Source organism: Eublepharis macularius, chromosome 1 (genome assembly GCF_028583425.1).
Source record: "Eublepharis macularius isolate TG4126 chromosome 1, MPM_Emac_v1.0, whole genome shotgun sequence".
Taxonomy (NCBI): Eukaryota; Metazoa; Chordata; class Lepidosauria; order Squamata; family Eublepharidae; genus Eublepharis; species Eublepharis macularius.
Window position 1 is genome coordinate 181,107,680 of NC_072790.1, and position 17,422 is coordinate 181,125,101.

Sequence of the window (17,422 nt, forward strand, 5' to 3'; positions counted from 1 at the left end):
GAGTTTCTTCCAACTCTAAGCCAATAATGAATTCTGCCTTGAGAGCTGCTGCAGATGGTTATCTTAAAGCAACCACACCAAGTGAAGGACACTAAGAATTCCTGAGCACAGGTGTTGGTATTTTCACTGCTGGGGGAGGATGTTTTCACTGATGCTTTCACCAGTTCCAAGAATCAGGGACAAGTCACGTGACTGCTTCTCCATTCCTTTAGAAAGACTTAAGTTTTGGCTTGACTGGTAGGCCAGAATACAGTCCGCATTACAAGAGAGAATGACAGAAAGACAGCACACGTTTTGTGAAGATTTAACTTAAAGAACCTTTTTATGCAGTTTTCAGGCTTGCACTTTAGATTTGTATTGTGCATTCCAAAAAATACTAAGTCTAAACGTGTTAAGCAAGTGTTTCAAAAAACATACAGCATAAAATGCAGACAACAGAGCTGGGATGGGCTACTGCTGAATGTGTATCTGTGGCAAAGGCAAATTTGTGTACTATGTGAAACAACCTGCCAACCTGTGTGAAACAAGATGCCAATATTGGGAGGCATCCTTGGGAGGCATGGGATAGATCAAAACTCTTCTGGGAGTCAAATGTTCCATTTGTGGAAGCATGTATTGCTTACTCTCAGGACCCAATTCACATTTGGCCAAGAAGGCCACAGGCTTCATTAGTAAGGTAGGATCCACACATTATTGGATATTGCACTTTCATAATCACTAACCTCATAGACTCTCCTATCCATACAGGAAAAGCCAGGAGGTGAGCAGTTAATATACAGTGATGTGTGGATCAACACCAAGACAATAAGCTTTAAACTGATGAGTCAATATATTACAATCAATATTAGCCACAGCAGTTTATTGAAGAAAAAAACCAGCTACTTAGACGATGCAAGAAACCTCTATCACTAGAAGTTCTCTTGTCTAGACACACACTCTGCACTATGCCTCACTGGCATGTCAACAGGTGTTAGCCATGTTTATGACCTCCAGAAGGTTATGGTAAAATACCAGGGCAGCTCCATCTGCCAACTTAGCAGAAGCTAAGACAGCCTGTCCTCCTGTTAACTCTCCAGTCTGTACTATATCCAGCACCCTTTTGTTCATCCTTCCCCTCTTTAATGCCTCTTGTTTACTGAGTGGTACTTTTCCAGCAACCGTTGCTGCTAGAGCTGGACCAGCTGCAGAACCTATATTTGGTTACTTATGCAATGGGAAAGTGATACATTTCTCTTTCTTGAGAGAAGAGATCAGAAGGCAATCTCTTTTGCCAAGCGGGTCACCTACTCACTGAAATGACTTTCAGAAACGGGTAAGCGACAAAGGAACTACATTGGCGTAACAGCACAGAATGCGGCTCTGGAAGTGCAGGGTCCCACTATTGTTCCCTCTGTGCAGTCTCAAGGAAATCTGAGCCTGACTAGTAGCTGGATAAGAAGCTATGTGGTCACCACATATAAACTACTTAGGAGCTGTTCAAAATAAGTGCAAGGAACAAAGTGGCACAAGTGAAGGAAGTTTGCAATCTGAAGTAATGCATCCGGTTTTATATAAGCACACATTTTCAAAGAGCTTGTGATAGATCTAGCCATGACAGATTAGTAAAAGCTGTGGCAAAAATTGCTTTCATTTCACCAGGTAGGAATGCTTAACAAAAATTATTCCATGTACAGCACAAATGACTGATATAGATACATCTAAGATACCTCTTTAGAGCAGGGGGCAGACATCTAAAGGGTCAGACCAACAGGTAGGCAAGGTCCTTAATATTAACCAGCACATACTCCTTCATAGCTGATTTTCCCTCAACTGACCTCAGTCTTTTCCAGGCTGTAGGGTTTTTTAAGGCCAGAGGTGAACCAAGGTGCCATTGTCTGTCTCTGCACAGTGACCCTGGTCTTCCTGCCCCAACTTTCAACCCACATGGCAGCCAGCCAATCTTTCCCAAAGTTCTAAAGCAAAGGAGCTTTGAGAAAGATCATAGAAAAGCCAGGGAGAACCTGGATGGGGCACAAATCTGTCACAATTCTAAGGGGAAGCAGGGAAAAAACACTTCCCAACAGTATCAAATGTGGGGTGAATAACTCATTTGGGAACAGACCCTCAGTTTCAATTTCCAAGCACCTTATAAATACTAACACATAGGAGAGAGTAGTGGGAAAGGTTTAAGCACCTCCTCAGCAATTCCCCCTGAGAATGCCCCCTCAGCTGTACAGCAGTGTTATAAAGGAAACCATACAGACCAAAGTTATATCTCCGGCATCTCGTGCCTAAAAGCGCTCTCAAAATTTCTGAATCATGACTCTATGCAGAAGCAAAACCTAGTATGAATTCACAAACTGAAGAACAGACACAGGTAATCAGTCTGTTCTTTCCAGCCTAGTGTTTCCTCATAACATTTAGCTCAGTCCCAAGCTGGAGCTTCCACAGAGTCCTCTTACAAAATCGCACAAAACGGACAGTAGTGTTATCTTGCTCTGTGAATGTCTTTGCATCTCCATCCATAAGATGAAACAGGAGACAGTACCTCATTCCGGACCTCCTGGCTTAATCCTTCAGCTTGATCAAGCGGAAACCCAGATACCAGTTCGGTTGTTAGGACATGTTGGCTGCAGAGCTCATCCACCACAGTAGGGACATAGAAGAATGGGTGGTTCTTCAGCAGCTCCCTGGGAGACAGTAAATGAAGAGTTAAGAGCCTTCATGTGGTCAGGAATATCTACAAAGGAGGAACTGCAGCTACCGTTTTACTGAACCTCTTGGCTTTCCACAAGAGATTCTTGTTCAAATACCACACTCATCCAAGAATATGGGATAAAGCATCAGTCCACAGTTCTAGCATTAATGCTCTCTCATTGAGTTTCATCAACACCTCATATTAAAAAAACAGGGGAGAGCGTGTTATAGGGTAAACATACTTGAATTTCTTGGCACAGGCAGCTTCTCTCTTGTAGTCGCATTCCAGGGCCAATTCTCTGCTCAGAACTTCAATCAGATGTTCAGGGAAGAGACCTAGAAGCAAAATTGCAAAAGGAAGAACCAGCTTAGAAGCTGATAGACAGTTCGGTTCCATAAAAAGCTAAGGACTCACTGGAAAAATGAAGCTCAAAACTGAGGTCCAAAATACATGTCCCTACTTAACCCGCAGGAGCTACAGATCTCTGCCCTAAAGCCAAGAAGGAGAGCTGGAGTTCTTCTGAAGCTCATAACACCACCTACCTCAACAACAGGAATTACTAGTAATGTCGCGATGACCATTTAGCAATGTTAGAACTTCAGAGGCAAAACTCCTTCACTATGGTGCGCAGAAAAATAAAACCAGCTTGGGGGCAATCCTGTTCTGTTCAGTCACATCTCCTCCACAATGAAGAGTATGGAGCAACTTGGCTATTGATCACTGGATCTAAACTGAATGTGCATGACAAGCACACCTACACACAAACATCACACCACCCAAATAAGACTGCAGCAAATGGCGTATATTGCTGTATTCCTCCCATAGCCATCCGTTCCCCTCTCACAATGTCTTATGACTTTACCTTCTGGGAGAACGTTGCTCATACTAAGAACAGTCATCAGATTGCTGACATCGCTATTGATGCTTTGGGCCACACCAGGATACTGGAGGAATGAAAAGGGTAACAATCAGAGAGTAATTAACCTGAACCAAATCTCTAAACATATCCCTTGCCTGCTTAAAGGGTCAGCTGCCTTAAGTCCCCACATTTTCCAATAATTATTTATTTAAAGCTTTTGTACCCGCTTTTTCACCCAATTCACCCCAAAGAAGTGAACATTAAAACAAAATATTGACAGATATTCAAAAAAGTATTTAATATCCAGAAATATGAAATATTTAAAACTATTAAATAAAATATAATATAAACACACAAAAATGTAAGCATTAAAAAAACATAATACGAGGGGGAAGAATAAAAGTTAATGACTGAATGTCAAACGAAACAAAAAAAAATCTTCGCCCACTGGCAGAAGACAGTGATAAAGGGAGTCCAGCAAAAGAGAGTGCTCTGGCCACATCTTTCTGTACCAATTGTAGCTTTCAGACAGTCTTCAAGGGCAGCCACACATACAGCACACTGCAGTAATCTAATCTAGATGTTATCGGAGCATGCACCACAGTGGCAAGATCTTTCCTGCCCAGTAACAGCTGTAGTCAGCTCACCAGCTGAAGCTGGTGAAAAGTGTCCCCAGCCACGCCTGCTACCTGTTTACTCCACAGGAGACTACAAACCTGCTCCTTTGGGGAAGTCCAACTTCTAAAATAGGAAATATCACCTCTCCTAGGTCACACCTTCCCCACCAGTAGCACCTCTTTTTTATTAGAATTAACTTTCAGCTTGTCGGACTTCATTCATCCCAAAACTGCCTCTAAGCACCTATTCAGATTCCACTGTCTCCCTGGGATCTGCTGGAAGTGAAAGATAGAGCTGAGTGTCATCTGTATATTAATAGCAGCTCAGTCCAAATCTCCAATGACCTCTCCCAATGTAGATGTTAAAAAGCACAGCAGACAAGATGAAACTTTGCAGGACCCTGTAGGCCAGAGTCCAAGCAGCTGTTTCTCAGCACCACACTGAAATCTACCTTCAAGGTAGAACCAAAACTAGCGCAAAACAGTGCCTCTCAGTCCCAACTCTGAAAGGCAGTCCAGGAGGACACTATCATCAATGGGATCGAATGCCACCAAGAGGTCAAGGAGAATTAACAGGGTCACATTTCCCCTATCCATCTCCTAGTACAGGTCATCCACCAGGGCGAGCAGGCTGTTTCAGTCCCTAGCCAGACTGAATGGAGTGAAACAAGCCACACGATTTAGGAATCCCGGAAGTTGCCTAGTCATGATTTGCTCAATTCACCTCACTCAAGAATGGTACTGGGCCATCGTTATTCAGTTTTCCTGGGTTCACAGAAGGTTTCTTTAGATGTGGATGCCCCACGGGCCACTTCAAGGGCAGGGACAACCACCCTCTGTCAGGGAGGCATTTCTTGCCCCTCACCCCCAGCAGATTTAAACAGCCAGGAGAGTCATATAAGCAAGTGGTAGGTCTCAAACATCCAAGAATCATGTCCACCTCTTCAGAATGAACACGCTGAATGGTATCCCACACAACTGGACATCCTGACCATTCAGTCCTGTCACTGCTAATGTAGAATCTGTCAGAACAGATACAAGAGATTTTATCTGCAAAGTGTTGAGCAAAGCAATCACAGCAGGCTGGAGAGCAGTCCACCTTTCCTGTAGGCCAGAACCCAATGGCTTCCTGACCACATGGAAGAGTTTCCACACTGTGCAGATGCAGTGGTGGCAGAGAAATATCTTTGCTGCCATAAACATCACAGAGTAGGCTTTAAATGAGCTCTAGCATGAGCCATGTTAAATTTGCCATGCATCATTCTCCATTGTTGCTTTAGTCATCTCTCTTGCCAGTTTGGTGTAGTGGTTAAGAGTGGCAGGACTCTAATCTGGAGAACTGGGTTTGATTCCCCACTCCTCCACTTGAAGCCAGCTGGGTCAGTCACAGCTCTTCCAGAGCTCTCTCAGACCCACCCACCTCACAGGGTGATTGCTGTGGGGACTTTGTAAACTGCTCTGAGCGGGTGTCAAGTTGTCCTGAAGGGCGGCATATAAATTGAATGATGCTGCTGCTGCTGCTCATCCACAGCTCCTAAGCAAACCAAGAGGCTGCCCAGGCTGACCAAAGCAATTATGCGTATCCCAAATAAACAACTATTTTGGAAAATGGCTTAAAAGACAACTTTACCTATTTTGAAAGGTTTTGTTCTGAGCTGTTCCCTAGTGGATGTCAGCACTTTTGGTTTTTGGTTTTTCACCAGTACATTATGTGCTTGAAGAAGGTACTTTGTTTTGATATTTAGACTTACAGGGATACCAAGATTCTACAGGGGTGGGGGAGTAAGATGATCTGCCCCTGTAGCCTGTTAGACCCAACTAGAAGCCTTGGATTACTGGAAGGCTGCGGGCAATGAAAAGACAAGGGAGATGGCTAAAGTGACCGTGGAGAAAGATGTGCAACAAATATAACCACCTGAGAGAAGCATGACACATTAATTCTCCCAAGCGTATTGAGATTGTCCAAAATGGATTTGTGCATTTCAGAAACTCCGAGTTGATACACTTGAGAAACGCCCTGAGAAACCAACAACTCAGATCACACACACCCCGGCGGGGGGGGGGGGGAGCTTTCACAGATTAACACCTGTGCTCTGGATAGCAGTCTGACATGAACAGCTGCAGCAAGAGTGACTTTCCAATACTTTTAACCTGGTCTGAATTGACAAGAACGCCATCCCCAGCAATCTAGTCAAGGTCCCAAAGCTTTCAGGCCTTTCCTCCAAGGGGCTCAGGGCCTACACACAGGTTCTCCCATCCACATTTTATCCTGTGCTAGGTAAGTCAGTCAGAGACTGTGTGGGACTGGCTCAAAGACTTGCAGCAGAGTGGAGGTTTGAACCCAAGTTTCCCAGATGTTAGCATGACATACTAACCATTACATGACACTGGCTCCCTTAATACCAAGAGAACCACCAAGAATTACAGCCAATGGCAGCACCATGATTTCCATATTGGTGAATTCCTTCCACAATTTATTAAATACTTAAATGTATAGGATGAAAGGTTCACACAGTCCAATTAGCAAAACTAGGAACAATACATGAGAACACATTCACCTGTGTGTGTCTTATCACAAGAATCAGTTGTGAAAGAGTCAAGCTCTCCATTTGGGCATTATTCCATTGGGAAGCATAACATGTACACAGGGGTGGCGTGTCAATGGAGGCAAGTCGGGCAATTGCCTCAAGTGCAGAGGCGCCGTAGAGGGCGCCGGGGGCACGCTGTGGACCAACTGAGTGGAAGGGCTGGGAGGACGCACGTACACCAAGCATTCCCCCCTATCTTCTGCCTGTCGCCTCACAAACTGGAAAGGAGTGGAGGAAAAGTAAGTTTCTTTTGGCGGACCGGGCGGGGGAGGATGAGACTGAATAATGACAGAAGAAAGCAAAGGGGAAGGGAAAGGAGAAAGCGGAAAGGAACTAGAGAATCAGCGGGGACATTTCTCTCTGCCATTTTCCTCCTCTCTCTCTCTCTCTCTCTCTCTCTCTCAATTTAAGCCTTCCACGTGGAGCAAGAAAGAGAGACTCTAGCTGGCTGGGGAGCAGCGAGCTCCGATCTGACCTTTTCTCCCCCTTGCTCCCTCCTTTCTTTTTTGCTCCCTCTCCCCCCACCATGTACTAAAAGGAATGACAGGAGGATTGCCCACTGGAAATAGGAGAGGCTTGAAGGCCCATTGGAGATAATGGGAGCTAGGGATACCAATTTACTTGCCTGGGCTCCATTGAAATGCATCACAACACAAAACAAGTTGCAAAGAAAATGTGGAATGGATTTTCCATAAAGGTCTCTGGGACCAAATAGAATATTCAGGGAGTGGAATGACAGCCCCCAGAGTGCAATGACTGTCCCTAGCTATAAAGCTTGTGCTCCGGGACTAGAAGGACAGGTTTCAGAGTGGAATGATAGTCCTTGGAATAGGCTCAGTGATCTGGGACTGAAAGGACAGCCCCCAGACTGCAGTGCAATGACAGCCCATGGGAGTAGAAGAAGAGTTCTGGGACTGGAATGACAACTCCAAGAGTGCAATGACAGTCCCTGGGAGCAGAATCTGTGCTCTGGGAAGGAATGACAGGTTACACAGTGGAATGACAGCCCCTGGGAGTAGCAGAAGTGTTCTTGGACTAGAATGACAGCCCCAGAGTGGAATGATAGCCCCTAGGAATAGAACCTGAGCTTAGAGACTCGAATGACAGGTCGAAGAGTGGAACGACTGCTCCTGGTAATAGGGTCAGGGATCTGGGACTAGAATGACACCCCCTGTCATTCCACACCCACTGCCATTCCAGCCCCAGACCACTGATTCTTCTCCCAGGGACTGTCATTGCACTCTGGGGCCTGTGTTGATAGATCAAGATGGGTAGCCGTGTTTATCTGTAGCAGTAGAAAGAGTCCAGTAGCACCTATAAGACTAACAACATTTGTGGTAAGGTATGAGCCATAGCTCACTTCTTCACTATTGGACTCTTGCTCTATTTTAGTGTTGTAATGCATTTCAATGGAGCCCATGCAAGTAAATTGGCATCCCTGGCTCCCATTTTCTCCAATGGGCCTTCAAGCCTCTCCCATTATTTCCATTGGCCAATCCTGTCATTCCTTTTAGTACATCCCTTTCCCCCTCCCCGGCTGGCATCAATTCTCTTTCTCACCTTTCCTGGGGTTTTTTTGGGGGGAGGGTGCTGCTTTTGGTGGAAAGAGTGGCTGGTTGTGTGTGCACCGCCGCAGAGGAAGGAGGAAGTGAGGTGAGACACACACAATTCCCTTTCAGTCCCTGTGCGACAGGTAGGAGCAAATCCCTGTGGTTGGGTTTAAAGTTGTTTTAAATTCTATTACTTTCCTCCCCCCTTCTCCCTTTCATTCTCCCTCCCCCTTCCTCTTCTTTGATCTCAATGCTGCTCCCCTTCATTCCAGCAGAGCAGCACCCCGCACTGTGCCCCTTCTTTATCACCTCCCTTCTTTCATCCCCTAGTTTCCATGTATCACCCCCACCTTCCCCCTCTCCCCTAATAGTTTATTTCAATATTTATTATACACCACATGCTTAGCTGTCAGCTGCTGTTCACTTCAAACCCAAGGGTGGGGGGAGAGAAGGATGAGCATGGAGGGTAGTTCCCAAAAGGGACCTCTGACAAAGGCGATCAAGCGGGCCTTGTAAGAGAAGCCCTCCTTCTACTGCCAAGAGTCTCTGAGTTCAGAGAAGGTGAGAAGAAAGAGAGAGGGAAACTTTTTTACACACACACACACACAAAAGGAGGCGCACTCAAAACTTTAATGCAAGTTGCTGTTTCTGCTCACAAAATAGATTTTTGGCTCACAATAAGAAAAACAAAAACTGTTGTTATTTATTCTCACACTTATTTTAAAAAATTAAATTTAAATTAAGAAATAAAAATTAAAAATGTAAAAAGTTTCAAGTTTTGTGCTTTTCATTTTTCCTACATTTCTTCAGTTTTTTAAAATTGGTTAGCAGGGTGGGGGGGGGTGGGGAGTAGGAATCTTGCCTCAGGCGCCAGAAACTCTTGCGCCGGCCCTACATGTACATAATATGTATCTCATATTACAAATTTCATAACAAAAGTCAAAGCTTCCCCTCAAAAGAGCTTAATAAAAGTAGGAATTCTTTTCTAAGCTAATAGGGGAACTAGGGCCTCCATGTTCTTAGCTGCTATTAAACATAAGCAGAAATCTGTGAAGAACTCACGGCCGAGGTGAAATTGCACCCACCCCTGCCGGCCTCCACTTCCTCCTCCTGCTGCTGCTTTCCCTCATGCTCTACTGTGGCTCCTCCTCCCTTCACTGCAAAGCATGTCTCACTTCATATACACACTACTCTCCCACGCTTTAGAAGATCAACTGCTGTGTTTCAAGCCATGTGTGTACACATACATGCACACTTTTAAAACAAATTAAGAAGACTATAAAGGATTGGGCTCAGTGGGATCTTGCCAATTAAACTGAATTTAAAAAATAAAATACGAAGTACTTCAGTTTAAATGACCCCAAACCAAATAAAACATTAGTTTCACACCCTATTAACACAACAGCTGCTTTATTATTATTTATTATTTATTTAGAGTCTGCCTTTCTGAGATCCAAGGTGGATTATACACTACAACTGAATACAATATAATCGATAGCTAGGACATTCACTTAACAAAAATATAAGATGGTCAACAGTTAGGACATTCAATGAAAACAGGTAAAATAGGGATCCCAAACATGGTGCCCATGAGCGTAACTATGACCGCTGACATATTCTGCAGTGCCTGCCAAGTATTTTTAGAAAATGGGTAGGGCCAAATGGAGTTTTTGCAAAGTATGGCTTCAGATTGGCCATTGGAGCATTGATGTGCTGTACAGATTTTTAAAAACATTGCTTTGTCAGAAACTGCTTCCACAGCACAAGAATCCTTACTGCGTGACTGAAGGTAAACTGTAGCAGCTATTTTGTGGTTGTCTCCATCTCCTGCAGCAGTCGTTTTGTGACAGCCATTTTGTTCCTGTACACATTACACTGTGTCAGAATTCCAAACGTGCCTGCAGGCTCAAAAAGGTTGGGGAATCCTGCAATAGGGTATGGTAGCTGCTGTAGCAGTTACAACAAATATCTTTTAAGACTGATTTTATTCTCAAAAAACCACATCCATTAACAAATGTATGCCTCAGATATCTGAGGTATCCCTTTAACATTGGGGTCATTACAGACCCCATATACAATTGCTACTACCAGTGATCCTCAATACAATTCTATTTTGTTTACACTGAATTCAAATAATTGTGATATTGTACTGGAATTGAGGTGCTTGTTTTTTAAACTGAGAGTCAATTAATCAAGTAAATACTAGTTAGTGAATGACTGAAGGGTGCCATCAACAGTCAAGCGCACAACAGCCTGTAAGCCCACCTGGATTTTCATTGCAACTTCTGTGCCATTCTTCAAGCGAGCCAGATGAACCTGTCCAATTGACGCTGCAGCAAAGGGTCGCTCCTCAAAGAATTCCAGTTTATCACGCCAGTTAGGGCCAAGGTCATTGTTCAAAGTTTTCTATAAATATAAGAACACATTTTAATTTTCCAAGTAGAAGCAGGCTAGAGGATGGAGTTTGGGTCTATTAGCTGGAACGAGAATAACAGAAGTCTGAGCAAGGAACCATTATGCTGCATTTTTCATTCTACGTGGATCCACTTCCCCCAAGTTTGTCCACCTGAAACCTCCAACCTATGCCCCTCCCACTTCCAACCATAGCTAAGCCAAAGATCTCCTCACCATCATTTGCTTCAAAGGCATGAAGTCTGCACTCTGGCGGACACGTTCAAAAATCTTCTGCAGGTGAGGGTTGATGAAGGCATCGTCTGCCAGAAAGGAAGTACATGATCAGAAAGATTATCAGAGAGAGTGCGTCTTAAAACACAGGTAAACACATCCATTATCTTCCGAAAAGGTCTTGCCTCCACAGTCTCAATGATTGCTCTCAGCTTCAGAAACATATTCAGCTACTTAACTTTGCCAACTCTGCCCTCAACAGGCAGAGTTTTCTTTTCTTTTTGGTCCCAAATACATAGAGCCCTGCATATTTCAGTGGAAATGAAGAAGTCTAACTCTTTTTTAGGGGAAAAATACTAAAAGAACCAAATACAGTGGCTTGGATTTAGCTTAGGCCTTAATTCACATAACTTATCTGGGGTCTGCTAGTGAGGGGCAACTGCCTTCCAAGATACCCCTGGCATTGCTCACAGATTTCCAATCATATCATGACAGCTTCAAAGAATCAAAGAACTTTGTTGAAGTTGACACATTCAGAATGCTGGGTTCTACCTCCAATGTAGTTATTCCTGCAAGAGCACAGTATGACGATGGAATGTACAAGTCCTAATGATGTCCCTTACTCTGGGCATTAAGCACCTCAGCTTCCCAAAGCAAAGGAACAAGTTTGGGATTCCCAAAGATGGAAAGCTGCAAAGAGGTTAAAGGAGCTTCAAGTAAAATCTTATGGGTAAGGCTGAAGTAGCTGTGTACATTAAGTCTACATTAATGCAGCCCTGTGGGGAAGTTCCTACCAAAGTTCAGTTCTTTTAGTGCTGCTTGTGTAATCTCTGATCTTGGAGGCTTTCAGTGAAAGGTTGGAAGGGTATATGATACTTCAAGTTTTTGATATCCTACCTCAGAGCAGGTGCTTGGATTATGCAAGGGGTGTGTGTGCCCTTCCAATCTAAGAGTTCAATGGCAGATTTACATGTAGTGACAAATCATGGGGAATAGCCCTGAAAATCCTTGGGGCTGAGTGTTCCCTCCTTATTCCTCTTCCCTTCGTGCATGGCTTACAAAGAAAATAGTTTCTGCTTTCACAGCACACCTTAATTTGTTGCTGCTTAAGAATCAAAAACTAAGATTTGTTCTTCCCACTGAATCAGGATTCCAAATGATGCTTTAATTCTAGTTTGGAGAGAACAATCCATTGTATGTGGTTCAGCCATAACAAGTGCTGTGCTGTGCTGTGAACACAGAATTCCCAAGCAGTGCATAAGGGAATAGGTAATGGGGACCAAGAATGAGGACTGTGGTGACTTACTGGTTCTTATACAAACAACTCCCATTTGACAGTATGTGTGATTTGTACTTACGATTAAAGAATTGTAGCAGGAGAACTGGTCATCTCTTTCTCCTGCTGTCCTATGAAGGATCTCCCCAGATCACCAGACAGAAAAACAGCACTTCTAGAGAACAGTGCTTATGCTCAGAACCCATATCCTCTATAAGTGTATGTGACAGCAGCTAATGAGATCTTCTCTTGCAGTAGAAACCAGCAATTAAGAGAAAGCTCCTGTAGTCTCTCCTCTAAGAGCCTCCTTCCCCAAAGATGGCTTAGTTGGGCAAGACACCACAAAAAGTTAGCAAGTTTCAGGAGGTGAAGCAACTGAAAGCAGATGGCAGCTTGCAAGCTGCATCAATCTCTAATTAAGAGACAAAACCACTCAGATCTGGGCTGCCTGTCATCCTGGACCGCTATAAGAAATACAAAAATGTGTTCTCCCCCATGAAGATGACAAAATTTAAGGAAGAAATGAGATTCATTCCTCCCCACCAGCATTGTTAGTATTGCTTGACCTCTAGATTGTGTTTATTTCTCTAAAGCAGTCCTGGCAACACTATGCTATTACTGGCATGAAATCTAGTTACACACAAACACAACACACACACACACACAGCGCCACACTGGCATGCCTGCTCTTGTGGAAATAGTTACTCCTGGTCTGACATCTGTGTTATTTTAATTCACTTCTGGATCATCTATACACACAGTTCTGTTGGTATCAAGATTCTGTTTCCTTTTATGCCACAATGTGTACTTTGACAACTGAATCTGACAGATAATTGGACCGAATTGGTAAAGCTATGCAGAAAATCAACAAAAGATATAAAACAAACACAGATGATTCCATGCCCAAATAATGGGCTGCAAAATGAAGAACTTAACCGGAGACAGATGAAAGTAATATACAATTCAGACTATGTAGTTGTGATTCAATCATAAGTTATTAATTAGAAGTCATACAGGTAGGACTACAGGCTGTTAACTGATTAATCCACTAGTTTCCACTGCATATTAACACTTTGTCCCCAATTAAATCAGACAAGCTGACAGGAAGTCTCTAAGACAAGACTTTTAAAGGATCTGGTAGCATTTAGAAGATCTGCTCCTTTCTCTTTGCATCAGTTCTGATGACAAAGCAACCTCAGAGCTCTTCTTCCAAATTGTGCCAGCTTTGGAAATTTAGTTGTGTCTTCAAGCTACTATAGCTTTCTTTCCAGCTACAGGAACCTGAATCAATCAGTACCAACTAAAATCAGTTGTAATCCATCTTTTATATTCTGATCTTCTACATTACTAAGAGAAGCTGCTTTAAAAATGCACAGGGGCATTATAACTACATCATAACTACATTATGAGACGACAAATGACAAAAAAGAATGACAGAGAACAAGAGACTTAGAGAAGCTCTCTGCACTTACCCTGAATGCTCAACATTTGGCCCAACTTCAGGGCAGCTCCCCGAACCTTGCACAGGGTCCTCACAATTCTTTCCGCATTGGCCTCTGACAGAAAGGGGCTGGTGTCCATAACAGACTTCTTTCCTGAGGATGGGCAGGCCGAAAGGTTTAGTATCAACCAAGCTACAATTTTTGTCCAGAAAATCTGCTCTGAAAGACTTGTTTTAGGTAGCAGAATAAATACACTTCACTGCAGGAGGGGCAGATTCTTTGAGAAGGCAACAAGTTAAATAAAATCAGAAATACACACTGCATTTACCTGTTTTTCTAAAATGCTCTTTTTAAATGTTGTATACTGCTTTGACTGTTCCCAGTAAGAGTAAAATGACACTGTTCCATCAGTAAAATACATTTATAATAGCTTGTCTTCAGTACAGCCTTTGACATATTTCCATAGTTAAAGCCAAACTATAGAAATATTTATAAATAAAAAACTGAGTATTAATTTTAAGGCTGCCCCAAGCACCAATCCTAACTAACCAATGCTTCCACTGAAGACTCTTTTTAAAGGATCCAAGTGCTTATCTAATTGTTAGTGGGGTAAAAAGAAACCTTGGAAAGGGAGGGTTAGAGCAGACAAGAATACAGAAGTGCTGGTAAACTGAATAAATGAACAAAATAAATTAGAATTCAAAGAAAAAAATTAAAATTTACTTATTTTAGAATATTTATACCTCACCTTCCAGTACAGCATACCTCAAGATGACTTGTGCCACTTTACATATTAAAAACAGCTAGTAGATAAGTGCTTAAGGGAATAAGCCTAAGCAGGTCTACCAAGAATTAAGTCTCATTTTAGTCAATTGGACTTACTCCCAATTGTGAACTTAGGACTGCATGCTAAAATGTCATGAGCAGACCTGAAAGAAAACCCATGTGCCCATTTTCCAAGGCTTCAAAGCATGTACATGTCCAGCCATCATGACACTACTCCGTTTGTTTGTGTTGTTTCATTCTAAGCCTCACATGGCATTACAGAGACACAAGCTTAGATCCTATGCTACGGAAGCAGGGAAGGGAACCTTCTAACTCCCCCCACTTCACAATAGCATATCATATTCCCTCCCCCACCTTGAGAGGTGAAACGGGTATTTGCAGTGGGAGAGAGGAATCAGTGAAAATTGCTTTGTTCCATATGCTGGCAGAAGTGCCTTTGGTCAGTGGGAATTTATGTTCATCATCGTTCTTCTGTACAGTCCCACATTGGGACTGTGCATGCACAGGCCTGCCGACCAGAGAAGTTGTCACCACTTCTTTAGAGCTCCATCAGAGGCCGCTTCTCCAGAGTCAGACAGAAGCCCATTTTCCTGCATAAATGGGCATGTGACTATCCGGGAGGAGCAACTCCTTCCCTCAGTTCTCTCTTAGCTGCTGCAAAGAGAAGAACCATGTGTATGAGCTCTCCTCGTTTTTTCTTGTACCTTCTGCTTTTCTGGCTTGATTTTCAGCGTTCAGACTTTGGACTGCATCTTTAACTTTCCTTTGTGAGATGCATGTTACCAAAAGTCTCTTAGAAGACTTTTAACAGCTGTTGTCCAGCTCTTTCTCCATTAACCAAGTTTTCTAGGTGCAACACAAATAATCCAAGATACTGATTTGCGGCTGGTGAGGGAAAACGTGGCACCTTAAAGATTACATTTTTATTTCAGCCCAAGATCTGATACAGTGAGATATTATTCAGAAAAATCTTATGCTGAAATAAAATCCAGCTCAATTTTAAGATGCCACAAGACTCCTATTTCACTGTTATCTTAGGAATTTAAATATACTCTCAGGTCTGTGCAAACTACAAATTATGTGCTTGCTTTTTCCTTTCCAGACTGTACATCATACAAGAGCAAACTGGTAGATTTCACGGTTTCTACCCTAATCACAAGAAAATGCACATTTTGCACTTGTAGGAACAGCAAGTTTGAGTTGCTGCAGCAGAAGTATTTTCAAAGACATTATTTCAATATTACAATTATGCACAGGTTGGGTCTCCCTTGCAGCAGTAGGATCCATTTCTATTTTGTTCAATAAAAATTACTTATCTCATTTAAAGTGCTCTCACCTCAGATTTTGAGCCAGGTTTTAGAACATGCCTTCAAGATGATTTTTGTTTTTCATCTACCTTGAGCTGTGGTTAAATTTTAGATCACTTCCTTCTATTTCAACAGTATTTGATTTGCACTTGAATAGCATACTTTCCCCAATTCCTTATATTCATCCCCTCCGTTAACTGTTTCTGCTCACACACGACCCCATAAGCACGTAGGACATTAAAATAAGTTAATGATTAGGGCAGTCCATGAATCTTTCCTTGGATAACAAACAAATGAATGTGCAGTGCAGCAAAAGGAGATAATAAGAGCACATCCTTTCCCTTTAGATCACCTTTCTCAGCAATACCCACGAAGGCTGGAAAGTGATAAATTACACCAGGGGATTCACGAGGGATCTTTCCATTTTTTTCTTCATACTGAATTTGCTATCAATTTGACTGGAGAAGCATGTAACCCTTTCCTCCATGCAGTTTTCTCAAACAAAATCTCTTGGTTAGTCACATCCTACACATCCCACACATATTCTATTTGCTCCAAGAGACGAATTACTTGTATGTATTAGGTAGGCATCTGGATCATCCCCAGTAATTCCAGAGGGTCAACTACATTAAATCTGCTGCAGAAAAAAACACCCAAACAGAAGTCTAGTGGCATCTTCAAAACAAAATTTTATTTCAGCATTTTTGTTGCGTAGAATCCACTTCAGGTGACATATTGCTTGTCCTCTCTCTAGGCAAACATTATGAATAAGGAAAAATCAGACAGCAAGATCAAGAGGATAAAAATGTATTTTTTCACCATGGAGAAAATGGAAGAAATTGGGGAAATTCTACAGGAAAAAGGGGTAAAAGGGGTAAAAGCTCCCACAACCAACCCATGCCACTTCACCAACCTAATTTGCCCACCCCAGCTTTATTTAGTAATAAATGTATACAGCATATTGGCCATACATTGCCTAGTGTATAGCAATCCTAAATTCGTCATTTTACTACTCCAAATCAACTAATCCCACTGTGTGTTATTAACAGTCCAGCTTATAGTAACAGAGTCAAAAGTCCGTTGAATCTTCTCAGTTTTGGAATACATTATCCACCCCATTTCTTACCCATTTCTCCAAGTAGTAAATACACTCATTTCTAAAGGAGGATGGGGATGTTTGCAAACTTTGATTTCCTAGCAACCGATTCAAAGCTAAGGCAGGGCAAAGCCTATAAGCTGAACCATTTCAGATATGCATGTAGTGTATCTATTCTATAAATGCTTGAGCCAAACCAGCATAACAAGGAGAAATGGTATACCACAGATACTGCTGCAGTAAACTTACTAAAACTGACACTGTCTCCCTGGTCTCCCTGGGAGTAGGAGACTGTGCTTCATTTCAGTGAAAACACTATCCTGGCACCCACTGTGGGCCACACACATAGTCTAATTATTATTGCGCTACCAGAAGTATTAAAACAGTTCTGAAGGTCAGTGGTGACCCAGGAGCCTATTTTTATTTTGCTTGCTCAGTAAACAATTAATCTTATCCACAATACCTAATGGAAACAGGCTTTTGTAATATACTGTACAGTTATCTCAAGTATTCTGAGTTTTAAACATTTCAAGATAAATACTTTAACAACAAAAGTAACTTAAGTGATAAAACATGGAATCTTCAGTTGTAATGCCTTC

General features: G+C 42.5%; 1 protein-coding gene across 4 annotated transcripts in view; it reads right to left on the reverse strand.

Moving 5' to 3' along the window:
* COQ8A (coenzyme Q8A) overlaps positions 1–17,422 on the reverse strand; it is a 60,250-nt gene that overhangs the window by 5,710 nt on the left and 37,118 nt on the right. For all 4 annotated transcript variants that reach the window (XM_054979373.1, XM_054979403.1, XM_054979393.1 and 1 more), the window contains exons 6-11: positions 13,665–13,787; positions 10,920–11,005; positions 10,557–10,697; positions 3,540–3,621; positions 2,919–3,012; positions 2,528–2,669 (exon numbers count right to left, since the gene is read on the reverse strand). In XM_054979373.1, the coding sequence (XP_054835348.1) occupies positions 2,528–2,669; positions 2,919–3,012; positions 3,540–3,621; positions 10,557–10,697; positions 10,920–11,005; positions 13,665–13,787 (668 nt within the window). The remainder of the gene's footprint in view (positions 1–2,527; positions 2,670–2,918; positions 3,013–3,539; positions 3,622–10,556; positions 10,698–10,919; positions 11,006–13,664; positions 13,788–17,422) is intronic.